Below are 17,212 nucleotides of genomic sequence, written 5' to 3' on the forward strand. Positions count from 1 at the left end.
ATGGTTTTATGAGTATCAGAATCCAATTATATTTTAGTGAGTCCCATGCTCACTGTCCAGAATAAAAAAAAAAAATAGTAAGAAGAAAATACAACACCCTCCCCACCTCCCAGGTACAAATTCCTTCTTCTCTAAGCACTTCATTAGAAAGTCCATTACCTGAGTGCTGATAGATCTGGTTCCATCTGTTGCTTCAACAGTCAAGTTGTAATTTGATTTCTGTTCTGCATCAAGAGGTCTAGCGACAATGATTGTTCCAGTGCCCTTGTCCACATCAAATCGACTGTCATAGTTGCCACCTTGTTCAGGAAACCGGGAGAGGGAGAAGTTCATAAAACAGAGCACAGTTGCGTTGGTTTTGTTTATGATGATGTTCATCTTCAGATGCTTAATGAAGGTGGATCTATATACACATATACTTATATATGCACACTTATTTTAAGCCCTTTGTTTTCTTCAGGACAAAGCTGATTTGTCTGGCTCATGGAAAGTTAGCAGCTAGACTCCTAGAAAGATTCTGTCTTTAAAACAAGAATTTAAAGATTCCAAACAGCAGGAAACCGCAAATTACTACTTGAAATGTGATAGTTTATTTTGTGTAGTCAGACTAATTGGTGAAAAAAACCATACTTTGTATCAAAATAAATGAAAATCCAAAATCAGATGTACTGTCAAATTTGTTTTTCAGATTAGGGTACAAATTACTGTACTCATATATGACTAGAGATAAGGTTGAAAAAGCTACAGTACCTCCAAAGGATTCTCATCTCAATGCTGAGCATCTGAAGAACTAACTCCAACTGAGATAAGCTCACTAGCTCAGATGAGTGCTAAATGTTTAAATGCCCAATGTTTAAAAATAGCCAACCTCCTTTTCTGAAGGGAATTATATTAACTTCCCTTGTGAAACTTTCAAATTACTCTTTGAAATATAGTAAAATAACTATGCAGATCAATATCTACACTTGGGCATTTAAACATTTAATTGATCATCATCATGCGACCCTGAGCAGACTGTCATGAGAATACAATGTCCATTAAGTCCAAATATTGTTAGCAGTGACAAATACTGCCATTTAACTACAATTCCTTCGGACCGCTCAATAAAAATTGATTCCTCCATTTTAGGCAGATTATTCTGGTCAAACCAGTGCTAAGTATTGCAAATCAATTTCTTCTAATTATGTGCATGCATTTTTATAATTATATATTACAAGGTTAGCATTCAAATGTAACCTGAGTGGGAGTTCTTTGGGGTTTTTTTTTGTTTTTTTTTTTTTCAAATTTATACTTAATCCAAAAAAGAACAGTAAATACTGAAATGGGTCCCCATTCATATTTTTAGAAGAATTTCATCCTTAGAAGGTTCCATTGCATGACAGACATATCAGTTGAGGGAAGATGGGCCGAATTCTGCTTCACTGGATTTAAGATATTTGATACTGACAGAGATAAGGTAGCTTTTCTAGTTTCACTGAAAGCCAACGCCTCTTACTGTTCCAGGAGTTACTGAATCACAAGCAATGGATATAAACTGGACATAAATAAACGTAGCACCCTTTTTGTTTTAAATAAGCATACATACATGACATTTGTTAAAAGAACTTTTGTACAAGATGTCAGCTTCAGAAAGCGAGTCTCTACCTTTTTTTAAGCTGGCATTCAATACTGTTTTCACAGATGGCTCAAATGTCTCAATGAAGTCATCTCCATTTTAAGGGAAGAGTAGAGTGAACAGGTATGAATCTGTTCATTCGTTTCCCTGATAAAAGAACAAGCTCTCTAACCAATTTTCTTCCTTATCAAGGAAATCACAGATGTCTTGCTTAATTTTTGTAGTAGTGGAGAGATCTGGTAATCCACTGAAGCAGAACTCAACCCAAACTTCTGCATCTGTTACACTTACAGTGTAACAGCAACAATTTCGGTCAAAGTAAAAACTGCATGCTCTGAATTGATGCTGTATAAATGTAATGATGACAAAACAAAACAAAAACGAACCTGTCACAAATGCAACTGTGAGCACTTTGATTTCCGAAGGGTTAATAAAATAAATATTTTATAAATGTACGCTTTCATTTCAGATCTCATAATCTGGTAATAAATTATGTGATCTCAGCAGATACCTTCTGCTGTACAGTTCAGGTCACAAGCCATCTGAAAGATGTAAAATACTTCACTAGCAAGCTTGTCTCCTGGCTCAGCCAAAAAGAAAGAAAGCATGGAAAGCAAGCACAGAACACAAAGGAAAGCTGTCAATCAAATTAATTCATGCTATTAGAAACAGTAAAAAAGGGCAGTAAAGTGACCACCTATAAGAGTAGCCAGTAAATTCACAACATCATCACATATCAAACTTTCCAATACACTTTTACTAAGAAAACAATCATAATCAAAAGGTTTATTCTACAGTGTATGGACAGGTTCTGCTCTTTCCCCTTGGAGTTTCTATGTGTCTTTCTACAAACAGCACAAAAACTTCACTTGTTTTCTGTGTTAAGCATACAATAAAAATTCTGTTAGTGTCCAAACTGTGCTACATGCTTAGAAGGAGCAAATGAAAATAATACCATGAGAATTCTATTCAGATGTACACAGTGCTCAGAGTGCACAAAGTTGAAGCAAACTAAATAAAAAACCAATAGAAAAGCCTATCCCCAATCTCATTAACAATTTTTCCTCAATAAAATGAAACACCATTTCTGTACTCTATGGAAGACTTCTGAGGTGTTTTATCTCCTCAAACTAGTCACATTTTTCTGACAATATCCCTTTCTTAACCCTTCCATTAATGCACTCTTTTGTGTATACAAATGCTTCTGTTTGTTGTTGACTGGATAACCCTCTTTGAACTGGAGCACATGGAACCTTAAACTCTCTCCTGCTCACTAAGTGATTTTTATATTTTCTGCTTTTCTACTCCCATGTCTATGTGTGTATATGTTTGGGAGAAAAGCAAAACAACAGCCTCAGTTCCAAAATAACGTTAATGCAGAGAGCTGCACCTGTATAAAAATGGAAGAAGGCATCTTGAACTCTTTACTCCCTCTACATAGTTGTACACATCTCTAACACCTTAATTTGTCTAAGTGTAAACATTTTATATTCAACTATGATCTATTTTGACAAGAACTCTCTTCCCCCCCCTCGAATAAATTACGGAGAATGATTTAAATAAAACATATATTTATTATGTAATTATGTATTTAGGACATTAAAAGTGATTCAATATCATCTCAAGTTGTTCATGCTTGAAGCATGAAGATGTATTTAAGAAAAAGATGTGTCTTTCTCATGTGCTTGAAAGCTTTCTGAGAACACCCTCAAGTATTTGGCATTTACATAGTCTTGCTACATGTAATATCAGTTTTATAAATGCTGTTACCTGTTAGGAAATAGAGACCATCAAACAAGTCCTTACTTAAAAGTCATTACTTTAAAAAAAATTATTAAAAAAAAAAATGTTCTCCCCAACAACTTAACACCATTATAATGGCTAAAACTTTCAGCAGTAGCCAAGGTGAAAACGATCCTTCTCTCTCTTGTGCATGTTGTGGAAAAAATTTCCAATCTGACAGGGCTATTTTAAGACCAGAAAAATTTCACTACAAGGTATCTCTCCAGAAACAAGGCTGTAATATTCTCCATGATTTCGAAGCATGTAACACAGGACTGAACTTGGTTTCATTCTCAGCTATACAATGAACTCTGTGTATTCCTGGTGCTCATAGGCCTAGTAAGTCTAAAATTAAAAAGCACTATTTGTTTTGACACAAGATATCAATGTATAGTCATATTACTGACTAGGATTCCCCTTTCAAAGATAGAGGATAATGTATAACACAGTAATAAGAATATGTACAGGAAGAAGTTTGCTAGGGTTAGGAACAGTGCATGCTTTCCTTTTAGTAGTGAATCAAGGGACAGCAAACTATGAAGCAGCCCAGAGAACAAGAAGCCCGTGTGAACAGTACAGCACATCTCTTTGGGTGTCCTATTGCAAGTTGTGGAAAACTAGCATTTAATTTCTTGCCCTGTCCTACAGTCTATGAGACTGATTTGATTCATTTTAATTTCGCTGACACAATATTCAATAAGTCATTTCCAAAACTGCAGCACTACAGGTATTTTGCAATGTAATTTTAATCTTGAATATATAGTGGCATTGATAAAAAATGAAGTCATTTTGATTTATAATTAAATATGGGAAGAAACATGTATCTACAGCTAAAGAATGCTCAAACACTGCATTATTTAGAGGAGCAATTAAGAATTCAAGCTACACTGAGCCCTCCCGTATCTCTGACTCCATGCATTTGTTTCTAATAATAAAAGCTCTTAAGGCATCCTTACCCGTTATGTCAAACCAAAGTGGTGTTCCAAGAGGTTCAACAGCTATTACGCCAATCATGTGAGCCACTGGGTCACTTTCCATCACCGTAAAAGAAAAAAAAGCTTCCTCAAAATAAATGGGCTCTGTGGGTGGGACAGGCTTTGGAATCCATTCTATGTGAAGCCGGGTAGTTGATGATTTTTGTGGACGACCGTTATCTACAGCTTTAATCTGTGAAACAAAAACATCTTTTAGGCTACAAGATCACCTAAATCACGCTGTCACATAAATGGAAAAGTAACAGTAAACTCCAAGCATGTTTGCTTGTGTGAGATATATCCAAAAAGGTTAAGTGTCTCTCAAAGTGCCACTTGCCCTTCATTATCTGGGCAACAAATGGAGAAAAAGCACGCAGCACCTGATAGTAGCACAAACTGTTGCCATAAATTGACTTTTATTTTGCTGTCTTCCTGAAAGAGAGTCAAACTGATTGCATATGTTCATTATCTGTCAAGTTCTGGAAAAGAACAGCAGTTTGTTGATTCTCTTTCTCAATACAAACACCTGAAATTATCCTCTATAAACAAACCCAAAGTAAACAAACTCACAAAACAGTACTTCTGTATTTGTTGAAGCTTTCTTCCTTCAGACACTGCAGTCACCCATCTGTGAGCTACTGAGTGATGAGAATACAGACAAAAGAACACTTCACATATTCATGATGTACAAGATTTTGACTCACTGAAAGAATATCATAGTCCCTTGCTGCAGAATATTTCTTTGATGAAACCACTCCAGTTTTTGGTTCAATAAAGAATTTGCCATGTTCATCACCATCTTCAATACTGTAAGAGATCTCTGCATTGGGGCCTTCATCTTTATCTGCAGCAATAACTCGATAGATTGGTTCTCTCCTTGCAGTTCTCTCTCGTTCTGGCTTACCACGCTCTGGAAGACGGATTTTGTAGAACTTTTGCAAGAACTGAGGCTTATTGTCATTCTCATCTAAAACCTTCACTATCACCCGTGCAACTGTTGATTTTGCAGGAACACCATTGTCTGTTACTGTTACCTGTATTTGTTAGAGAAAATATATGTTTAGTGCTCAATTCAAACAGCATCTTTCAAAAAATACTCTTTTAAAAGCGCTTTTCACTACAACTACTTACTCCAGTTGCCAAGTAATTCCTTAACTTCAGTTAGTTAGAGACCACTGGATAAAGCTGGTTGGTGAATAATTAGAAAAGGCACTGCAAATGTTTATTCAGCTGTTATTTTAACATTTTTGATGATTGATGTATGGTATGTAGGAGTAGACAAATATATATTAACTCCATTCCACATTTTGCAGCATTGTAACTGAAACATTAATTTGAATTCAGAAACAGCACACTAGTATCACTGATAACTTTGCTGTAATGGTATCTTAATGTACTTTCAGCCTAGTGCTTCCTTGCAACTTTTCCATTTAGTAATTTGATTTTACATCTCAAAAGAAGCAATTCGTAAGAATTTAATATTCAGAATTTTACAGGCCTATGCACTAAAAATTCCCTACATTTTGACATGAAATCACTATCTTCTTTGAAGTAGCTTTAAAAATTGCCTTTTAAGACATACAACTACCTCTTCTCCATGGACTAAAAGAAACGGGAAATTAAATTAAGTCTGTCCTTCCAGCAGTAGTAAAAATTTCTACTAAAATCTACTAAAGATGGTGGGATTTCCACATATACAAAAATTGCTCTCTCTAGTTCTCCTAATGGAACACCATCATAGATCTTTCAGTTCACAAAGAAACCCAAACCTCCCAAAAGAGGAAATTCCAGGGGAATAACTTGAGGGTGGTGAGACACTGGAACAGGTTGCCCAGAGAGGTGGTGGATACCCCAAGTTTTTAAATTAGGAAGCTCTTAAGACCAGGCTGGACAGGGCTCTGAGCAACCTGATCTAGTGGGAGGTGTCTCTGCTCATGGCAGGGGGGTTGGAACTAGATGATCTTAAAGGTCCCTTCCAACCCTGAAAATTCTATGATTCTATAAAATCAGCATCACCCTGAGCCAAGTGGAAAAGTGGTGATTTTTAGGAAAATCTAGTTTGCTTTGAATGCGTCATCAATTTCGAAGACACGAAAGATGTAACACAGTACTAAGATACAACAGAGTAACATGAAACTGACCTAAAAGAATTGTATTTTAAAAGTTCCAACTGGCACGCAGAAAACAGTTTCAAGTTGGGAAAGCACATTAATTACTATTATGTAAGCAGGAGTGCAATCAAGGATCAAATTTAATAGCAAACAAGGAATAAACCCACCAACCCATCTGGTCAAAATTTCAGTGCTCATTTAATTAGTCAGATGCTCAGCACTTGGCTCATAATACTTTGCAGACTTTTATTCAAAACTTTGATAATGAGATTCAAAATGAAGGAGGAACAAAGAATTATAAAGGATACCAACAGGAACATCCAATTCTCTAACCTAGAGAGCAATCAGCTTCATCTGCTGTGTCTAGATAAGGAGGGCTTTAAACAAGGTTTGAAGGGGGATGGGGTTGAAACTGGGCTCTCCAGAAAGGAGCCTAAGGGTGGACTACCCAAGATAGGAGACAAACCAGCAGCCCAGCTGAAGTGCATGTACACCAATGCACGCAGCATGGGCAACAAACAAGAGGAGCTGGAAGCCATCGTGCAGCAGGAAAGCTGTGATGTAGTCGCTATCACGGAAACGTGGTGGGATGACTCCCATGACTGGAGTGCTGCCATGGGTGGCTAACAGGCTCTTCAGAAGGGACAGGCAGGGTAGGAGAGGCAGAGGGGTAGCCCTGTATGTTAGAGAGTCTCTTGACACTGTAGAAGTTGAGGTCAGCAATAATAAGGTGGAGTGCCTGTGGATTAGAATCAGAGGGAAGGCCAACAAGGCTGATACCGTGATGGGAGTCTGTTACAGACCACCCAATCAGGATGATGAGGATGATGAATTATTCTACAGGCAGCTGGCGGATGTTTCAAAATCGTCATCCCTTGTTCTCGTGGGTGACTTTAACCTACCAGACATCTGCTGGGAACTCCACACCGCAGAGAGGAGGCAGTCTAGGAGATTCCTAGAGTGTATAGAGGATAATTTCCTGCTCCAACTAGTAAATGAGCCCACCAGGGATGGAGCCCCGCTTGACCTTCTTTTCACAAACAGAGAGGGGCTGGTGGGCGATGTGGTGGTCGGTGGACACCTGGGACTTAGCGATCATGAAATAATAGAGTTTTCAATATTCAGGGATACAAGGAGGGTCGTCAATAAAACCTCTATGTTGGACTTCCGGAGGGCAGATTTTGGCCTATTCAGAAGACTAGTTCAGAGTATACCCTAGGAAACAGCCCTTGAAAACAAAGGGGTCCAGGAGGGATGGACCTACTTCAAGAAGCAGATTTTGAAAGCACAGGAGCAGGCTGTCCCAGCGTGCCGAAAGGTGAGCCGGCGGGGAAGATGACGGGTCTGGTTGAACTGGGAGACTCTGAAAGAAATTAGGGTTAAGAAGAGGGCCTACCAATTATGGAAAAAAGGGCTAACTACTAAGGAGGAACTTAGGAACATAGTTAGGTCATGTAGAAAGAAAATTAGAGAGACAAAGGCACAACGTGAACTGAATCTCGCCACCTCTGTGAAGGATAACAAAAAGTCCTTCTATTGATACATCAACAGCAAAAGAAGGGGCAAGGAAAACATCCATTCTTTACTGGACACAGGTGGGAATACAGTTGTCAAAGATGAAGAAAAGACTGAGGTATTTAACACCTTCTTTACCTCAGTTTTCAACAGAAAGACATGTTATCCTGAGGACAGATGGCTTCTGGAGCTTACAGAAGGTGACAAGAATCTAAACAGCCCCCCTGTAATCCTGAAGGACACAGTCAGTGACCTACTGAGCTGCTTGGATCCCCACAAGTCTATGGGACCGGATGGGATCCACCCAAGGGTGATGAGAGAGCTGGCAGAAGAGCTCGCCAAGCCTCTCTCTATCATCTACCAACAGTCCTGGCTCACTGGGGAGGTCCCAGATGATTGGAAGTTGGCAAATGTCACGCCAATCCACAAAAAGGGCGGGAAGGAGGACCCAGGAAACTCCAGGCCTGTCAGCCTGACCTCAGTGCCTGGCAGGGTTATGGAACAAATCATCCTCAGTGTAATCACACAGCACCTGCAGGATGGGCAAGGGATCAGACGCAGCCAGCACGGGTTTAGAAAGGGCAGGTCCTGTCTGACCAACCTGATCTCCTTTTATGATCGGGTGACCCGCCTTGTGGATGAGGGGAGGGCTGTGGATGTGGTCTACCTGAACTTCAGCAAAGCCTTCGACACCGCCTCCCACAGCATTCTCCTGAAAAAGCTGTCAGCCCGCAGCTTGGACAGGAGCACCCTGTGCTGGGTTAAGAACTGGCTGGAGGGCCAGGCCCAGAGAGCGGTGGTGAACAGGGCTGCATCCAGTTGGTGGCCGGTCACTAGTGGTGTCCCCCAGGGATCAGTGTTGGGCCCGGTTCTGTTTAATATCTTCATTGATGATTTAGATGAAGGGATTGAGTCCACCATCAGCAAATTCGCAGATGACACTAAGCTGGGGGGGAGTGTGGATCAGCTGGAAGGCAGGAGGGCTCTGCAGAGGGACCTGGGCAGACTGGAGAGCTGGGCTGAGTCCAATGGGATGAGGTTCAACAAGGCCAAGTGCCGGGTCCTGCACTTTGGCCACAACAACCCCATGGGGAGCTCCAGGCTGGGCACAGAGTGGCTGAGAGCAGCCAGGCAGAAAGGGACCTGGGAGTCTGGATTGACAGGAAGCTGAACATGAGCCAGCAGTGTGCCCAGGTGGCCAAGAAGGCCAATGGCATCCTGGCCTGTATCAGGAACAGTGTGGCCAGCAGGTCCAAGGAAGTGATTCTGCCCCTGTACTCAGCGTCGGTGAGGCCACACCTCGAGTACTGTGTCCAGTTCTGGGCCCCTCAGTTCAGGAAGGATATCGAGGTCCTAGAGCAGGTCCAAAGGAGGGCAACCAGGCTGATGAAAGGGCTCAAGCACAGACCCTATGAAGAGAGGCTGAGGGAGCTGGGGCTGTTCAGCCTGAAGAAGAGGCGGCTCAGGGGAGACCTCATCACTCTCTACAACTCCCTGAAAGGAGGTTGTAGCCAAGTGGGGGTTGGTGCCTTCTCCCAGATGACTTTCAACAAGACAAGAGGGCATGGTCTTAAGTTGTGCCAGGGGAAGTTTAGGTTAGATATTAGAAAGAATTTCTTTACAGAGAGGGTGATCAGACATTGGAATGGGCTGCCCAGTGAGGTAGTGGACTCTCCGTCCCTGGAGATATTTAAAAAGAGACTGGATGTGGCACTTAGTGCCATGGTCTAGCAACCGCAGCAATGGGTCAAGGGTTGGACTTGATGATCTCTGAGGTCCCTTCCAACCCAGCCAATGCTATGATTCTATGATAGAGAAAATGCCAAAACCAGGAGGATTTATTAACTGTTGTGTGGTACTGTAACCTTGAAAGACCATGTCTGACTTCTGTACATGTTATTTTGTGTTAACTTTGGTTAAATTAAGAGGCATGACTGCTAGCAGACAGCAGCCTGTAACACTGCACTTTTGATGTGATCTCTGGTGGAAGTTTTAGCCCAGAGCAAGCAGCACATTCCCACACAATGCCTCCTGTAGCCTGAGAATTCACACAATTCTGGCACCATTCTCAACATGCAACCTGGACATGCAACCTTGTAGGAGGGGTAAGGTATAAGCAACCAAAGCCATACTACACCAGCTGGCTTCAGGGTCAGAGAATGATCCACAGCTCATTTTATTTGCTGTATACATGCAATAGAAAAGCCAGCACAATACACATAGGAGTAAAAATCATGATGTACCAAATTTATAACCAATATACATAGCAGTGGTCAAGAAATAAGATATACCTGAAGTGCTTTGGGAAACTCACACAGATTTAAAGGTAAGAATATTCAATGTACAGGAATAACATGTCTAATACTAAACCAGGTTTGCCAGTTAATTAACTGCTATTACTACAACTAGAGTCACACAACAGAGAAAATTCTACCCTATAACTACTTATGTGTAAAGAGTTGTAAAGAGTTGTTTCTGAAGTTGACACAGAAACTGCAAATCATGATAAAAATTTGGTCCAAAGCTGCATTAATTCAGATTGCAATCTTCCAATACAACAGAAAGGCCAGGAAGACTTCATGTACACTGGAGTTCTGCAAAAAGATAGTTTGTGCTGCCAAGTAATACATTTACCTCCAAGTCTGCACAATCCTTCCATTCCTGTAAGAAAACCTTTTCACAAATTTCACAAGTTTCTATTTGCTTCTCTAGCTTAATGTTCATTTTGCCCACTCAAACTGAAGCCCTTTATCTACCACTCAGGAGGAGAGGCACAATAAGGGTTCCAGATGAATCTTAGTATGTAAATATCACTTTGAACATTAAGTCTTCATTACAAGTGAAGTACAGTGCTCACACGCATGGCAACATTGTGAAACTGGAAGACTCACAGTTTTTCATGTGTTTTTCTTCCATGTTGTTTGACAGAGATTGAGAATAGGTATTACATAAATTACAGGTTATGATTAAATGCAGATAAGTAAATTAATTTTGTTACAAATTTCATGCTCTCAGCCTCTGAATTTATAATGCATATTTTGAAACTCATCTGCTCATATGATCGATAAACATGCGGAAAAAGAGTCTACTCAGCATATAGTTGTGTTCTCAATATTAAAAGAAAGACTGAAATAGCTATTCCAATTATTACACAGTAAGAAAAGAAAGAAAACAACAACAACAAAAAAAAAAAGGAATCACACCACTCCTTTTAACGAGTCTTTGTAGTGTTTGAAAGCAAATCTTGGTTTACAGATATAAAACCAAAAAGTTGCATCCCATCTGTAAGCCCTCTCTTAAGAAACAACTCCCACCCTCCCAAGATACTGTTTTTATAAGATAGGTAGCTTTCCACATTGCAATATAATGAACACAGAAGCAACTTACTTCTGAAATCTAGTTCTCTAAATAATTTGTATAGTAATCAAGTATGGTAAACTTTTTACAGACTTAAGTTTGTAAAAAGAACAACGAACTGTTTTTCAGAGAACTAAAGAATTTATTTACCTCCAGAATATGCTCTCCCTGCTGCTCTCGATCTAGTTTTCTTGATGTGGTTGTAATTAGACCTGTAAATATAAAGAGTAATTAGTAAGATCCTTCAAGAAAATAATCTGAATTAATTAAACCAGTAGGTACTGATAGGCCAAATGTCAGTTTTGTCTTAGGCAGTCTATATTTTTGCAGAACCTAGGCTTTCATTAAGACAAGGGGTAAAGGGTTTCCAGTCCTTAAGGGCCGTGAAAACATTCTTTGCAATCTGAAAGCTGAGCTGTTGTAGCCTTTAAGACAGCCACAGTTCAATACTCCAACACCCCATGCATGTCATGCTTCTGATGGTAGTGTATGTAATTCTCTCACAGTCTTGTTTTCAGTGTTCATATGCCTTGTTTCAAAGGCATTATCTGAATAATGGCCAATCTCTTCAGGAGAAACCTGTTTTTATGTTTCTAGTGATAATAACAGAAAAAGAATTACCTGAAGAGATAAATTATTCTGGTTTTGTCTGGGATGGAGTTAATGTTGTATTACTAGCCAGTATGGGGCTATTTTTTGGATTTGTGCTGAAAACAGTTTTCTTCATACAGGAATGTTTTAGTTATTGCTGAGCACTGCTTATGTGAGTCACAGCCTTTTCTGCTTCTCACACCACCCCACCAGCAAACAGACTGGGGGTGCACAAGAAGCTGGGAGGAGACACATCCAGGACAGCTGACACCACCTGACCAAAGGGATATTCCAGACCATATGACATTGTGCTCAGTAAACAAAACTGAGGAAAGAAGGAAGGGGGAGATGCTCAGAGTGATGGTGTTTGTCTTCCCAAGCAGCCTTTCCATGTGATGGAGACCTACTTTTCCAGAGATGGTTGAACACCCATCTGCCAATGGGAAGTGGTGAACTCATTCCCTGTTTTGCTTTGCTTGCATGTATGACTTTTGCTTTAAACTGTCTTTATCTCAACCCATGAGTTTTCTTACTTTTACACTTTTGATTTTCTCTCCGTTCTACTAAGCATGGTGCTTAGTCTTCATTGGGGGTTAAACCACAACCCCCCATGCATTAATGGTGGAAACAAGTGCAATTTGTGTGTGCTGTCCTGATTTGGCAGTGACAGAGTCACACACTTGCTGTTGGCATTAGCCAAAAAATGAGGATAAGTTTCTGATGCATGATGTTATATTTGGGTGTAAGCATTTGATACACCTTTGATACAACATTAGGAAGGCAAAATGAGTTTTGGTTCAAGTAAACAAAATCAGAGTAAGAGGTGACAAAAAGACAGTGAAATCCAAATACAAACAGATCTCATTTGAATTCATTCTTCCTAATTCTAGGGAAATTTTAACAGTGGTGTTTCATGAACTTAGTCGACTCTCAGTAATGACTTGCTAATGTGTGTGTTAACCATGCCACAGATGCAGACACAAGACATAACTCAGTTTCTTTGCTGCACAAAAGCCATTAACCTATTTGCAGGTACAAGCTGGCCCCACAAACACCACTGCTGTGCTGGCATGGCACCGAGCCTGTGCTAGTAAATCCTGCTAGATCCACCTTGGCTTTCCTTAAAGCAAACACCATAACCTAGATTTGGTTGACTTAAGTCACTACTGGCCAAAGCATCCCATATTCTTTGCAGCAGGAATCCAGCATATGATAAGCACAGAAGGCACTGCAATGTCAGGAGACCTTTTACCCAACTACTCCAGCTTTTTACTGGGACAGGAAAGCACTGCCACCTTGATCCTTAATTGTCAAACAGAAAAGTAGGGAAGCAGTTACCCAGTTAAGGAGAAAACAGAGATCATAGGACAAGCCACATACTCTTATGTTTCTTTTTCTAGCTATACTATAAGATTTTTAGTAGTAAGACCTCTCATAAGCAAAATTAAAACCCATTTATAAAGTTTTCAAGGCTGATCTGCTACAGCAAAAAAGTCCTCAATGTCACAGATTAAAAAAAAGCCACAGTGGCTAATTAAAGAAAGCAATAGAGTTCCATTTCACTTTAAAGAGTCAACAGAAACAGAATTTTATACTACCAGTGCATAGCTACTCAATGCTCCTGTCAAAATAGAGTTGCAGGCTATATATACCAGTGAAATAGCTATTCTGCACAAAATAGTATGAACAAACTTATATAAGACACTATTACAGCTATCAAATGTTCAAACAACCATCCTTCAAGAAATAGTGTGAATAATAGCTGTTTCAATTATGGTCAAATCTGCCCTTGTTTTCCCACCAATTTCGCTTGCCATTGTATCAAATCCATTATCTACCTAGTATTCTAGACATAAAGCTCTATCATCTTCTCCTGCTTTACCTTTTTATGCTTTTACAACACATAGAAGACATGTATGTTATTATTAGGATACATCCTTTTTGTATTATGAAGTAATTGCCCTTGATTACTAAGAAAGTGGGAATGAAAGTTTTTTCTTAAAAGAACAAGGAAAACAAACAAGGAAGACATGTTGCATTAGTACTGTGCGCTGTGGGGGGAGGGAGGAGATATTACCTCCTTGAGGTACTACCATCCCATAGAGATTACAGAGCTGTGAATTGTAAAAACTCAAAGTATTTATTGCCACATACTCTAAAGAAAGCTTTCTCCTAATTTCCGGGCTGGGGCTGGTCAAGCCACACATTTTCTTTTCACAGGCTCTATGGGGACCAACACAGAACTATTGCTTAGAAATGAGCAAACAGCAGAGCAGATGCCTCATCTGATCGCCGTAGTCAAAGGGATGTTGCAGCTGACTTTAAGAAGCACAAGCTCTCCTCTATGCCAGTACCTCTGCAGAAAGCCAGCACAAGCACGAATCCCTTGAGATTCACCACAGTTAGAAGGGAAAAGGGTAAAGCTCAGCATAGCCACTAAAGGAACTGGCTATTGAAAACTGTGTTGTACACATGGAGGATCTCAAACAGCACGGGAATAAAGTAATTCCAGCAGAAATACCTTATTATGCTTGCCTTCCTCTACATACTCAATATACAGTCTACACCCTTTTACAATATTAGATTCCATCTCTCACAGCAGCAAGCAGAGAATTGCTAACACATAAAAGCAGGCAGATGGCACTTCTCAGGAGTTTCTTATCTACTTTTTCCCCATCAGGAACCATTAAGACTAGAGCCACTACTAATGAATGCCTATGAAAACAAAACCAAAAATCCCCAACAAACCAAATAACCCATATACAACTACTCTACATACAACACCTTTCTTTAATAAAGTCTAATTGTAGATATAATTTCTGTTCATGAAGCTAGAAAATATAACTCAAATGCGTAAGCAGAGAATTATCTACTAAGAACAATATATATATATGTATGCTTTGATCTGTTAAAACTTCCAGCCTTTTCAACCAAGCATGCCACTCTTCTGTTAAAACACTTCAGACCAATAACAGAAGGGTCTAGTCTTCACCATATATAACCTGTATATTCAGCAGAAACCAATGCCAACAAAGGAAATGTAACACTTCTGGATTTAGAATCACATACACATGCATGACATTCTTTTTATTTAACTCTTTACTGCTTGCTACTTTCTTAAGTGAAAGTTTAGCTTCTGTGATATGTTTCACTACACATGAAGACTGTGAAAGTTTTGATTATCACAATTACTACGTTTCAACTTGTTCCAAGTTTTGTATATTATAAAATGCTTAATGGTGCAATAATAGATTTCATCAGTTGTTGAAGAGCTTTTCTGAATTAAGGGCATGATAATAAGTTCGAGTGTTCCTATTCAGTTAAAGGCTGCCCTATATAAGAGGGCTGGGGAGAATCTCTGCACCTAATACAAGTCAGCTCCCTGAAAAAGAAGCCACCACTCTGCCATTTCTACTGATAACAGGTGTTTTCCAACCTTTTAGACTGGAATCCCTCTCTTCTCTGTAGTAGTTTGGAGATCTCTTTGCCGTTCCCCTCTACACAAATAAATGAATAACCACACCTTTACATGCATCACATCCTCACAGAAGTGACAAGTAAAAGATTATTTCAATTAATTTCTGAAGAAGTGTGTAACATAATCAGGTTTTAAATCCTCATTATGAGACAGGAAGAATCTGTTCACTCCTGAATGAGAGAAATAAGAACCTATGTGATAAACAGATCACTGTGACAAAGCATTCATTATCAAAGCAAAACTGACCCACACAGCATTGTTTTACAGTCATAGTTCCCTGTTTTCCTTCAGTCTCCTCGTATTACTCACTACCCTCCCCTGGCCCTTCAAAACACCACAGTAATAATTATTATAAAATTATGTTATATATTATATAATTAAATAATAATAAATAATAATAATGAGCTCCAGTAATTCATATCACCAACTCATATTTCACTTGGGAGTCAATGCACAATGGGAAGTCAAATCAAGCATCCTTGGAAAAACACAAGTTTAAAATAATTATGTCCAAGCTAATGATGAGCAAATGGCATCTCCAGTGAATTGGTACAATTTCTCTATTCAGGAATGTTTCAAAATTCACCTCATCAGAAACATTTTCATAACAGCTTAATAATTTAGAGTGTCTTTGGACAGACCACAGGTGCTCTGCCTCACTAGCTGGAGAGGTACTAACTGACACTAACTGTAAACATCCATAACAAAACAAAAACCCCACACCAGGTATCAAACACTATTGTATTCTCCCTTCCTTCCTCAAGTTTATATTCTGGGGGCAGCTGCTGTCTACAAGATCTACTGAAAAAACCCCAAAATAGATACAGCTATTAAAATTTACTTCAGATTTCTATTTTAAGTAGTATCAAAACAAACAGACAACAATGCAACTATACCATTCAACCACATGAACATTTAAATAAAGCTACATTTAGAACAGAAAATAGCACAAGGGAGCTGACATTAGCGGGGATTTGTTGTATCTCATGTAAGCTTTTAACTCAGTTACATCATGTTACCTCTGTATCTGATACACAGCACATCAACAATGACTTCCATTCAATACTGAAATGGCAATCTCTTAAAAAAAAAAAAATCAAACAATGTAAGGCAGGCACTGAGTTAAGAATTAATATTCAGATGCCTGTCAAGTATTTAAAAGACATCTGGTCAGTACATTTAATAACATGATTTAACATTTGGTCAGCCCTGAAGTGATCAGGCAGTTGGACTGGCTGACTGTAATAGGTCTCTTCCTACTGAAATCTTCTTATTCTACTGGCATGCTATTAGCTAACTTTAGAGCATGGCTGATCTCAGTGCTGAAAGAAGTAGCATCAGAAAAAGTGGTTTTTGCAAGGACAGAAGGAAGGCTCAGATTTTTTGTCTTACTGTGTATACATCATGCATTCCCTATTACAGGCATATTTACAAATGCATGCATTTGTGCTTTCACAAATATGCACAGATTTTCCAACCTCACATTCAGCTTGAGATGATGAAGTTTTTGGAACTGGGTGGGCGTCTGGCTGTTAGCCAGGGTTTATCCACCATGATCTGAAAGACTAAAGCAGGTGCCAAGTCTGCAAGATGCCTCCAATGAGTCTGAAGCAATAGGCTTGATTTGAATATAGCATAACACTATCTGAATTGTACTGTATGAATAGAAATAGTTTCTCTGGTATTTTAATGCACTGGTAATGAGGGTATGTGTGCGTGTGTACATATATGTATATACACACACACATATATATATGGAACTACAGGAAGGATATAGAGCATTTTTATT

General features: G+C 39.3%; 1 protein-coding gene across 9 annotated transcripts in view; it reads right to left on the reverse strand.

Moving 5' to 3' along the window:
- Nucleotides 1-17,212, reverse strand: part of FAT1 (FAT atypical cadherin 1) — a 109,557-nt gene that overhangs the window by 43,166 nt on the left and 49,179 nt on the right. For 8 of the 9 annotated variants that reach the window (XM_071743365.1, XM_071743369.1, XM_071743362.1 and 5 more), the window contains 4 exons: nucleotides 11,505-11,566; nucleotides 5,076-5,405; nucleotides 4,354-4,564; nucleotides 160-299 (listed from right to left, as the gene is read on the reverse strand). In XM_071743365.1, the coding sequence (XP_071599466.1) occupies nucleotides 160-299; nucleotides 4,354-4,564; nucleotides 5,076-5,405; nucleotides 11,505-11,566 (743 nt within the window). Of the gene's footprint in view, nucleotides 1-159; nucleotides 300-2,001; nucleotides 2,158-4,353; nucleotides 4,565-5,075; nucleotides 5,406-11,504; nucleotides 11,567-17,212 lie in introns of those variants that run through there. The other variant, XR_011725780.1, reaches the window with a different exon arrangement.

This window comes from Heliangelus exortis, chromosome 4 (genome assembly GCF_036169615.1).
Source record: "Heliangelus exortis chromosome 4, bHelExo1.hap1, whole genome shotgun sequence".
NCBI classification, from domain to species: domain Eukaryota; kingdom Metazoa; phylum Chordata; class Aves; order Apodiformes; family Trochilidae; genus Heliangelus; species Heliangelus exortis.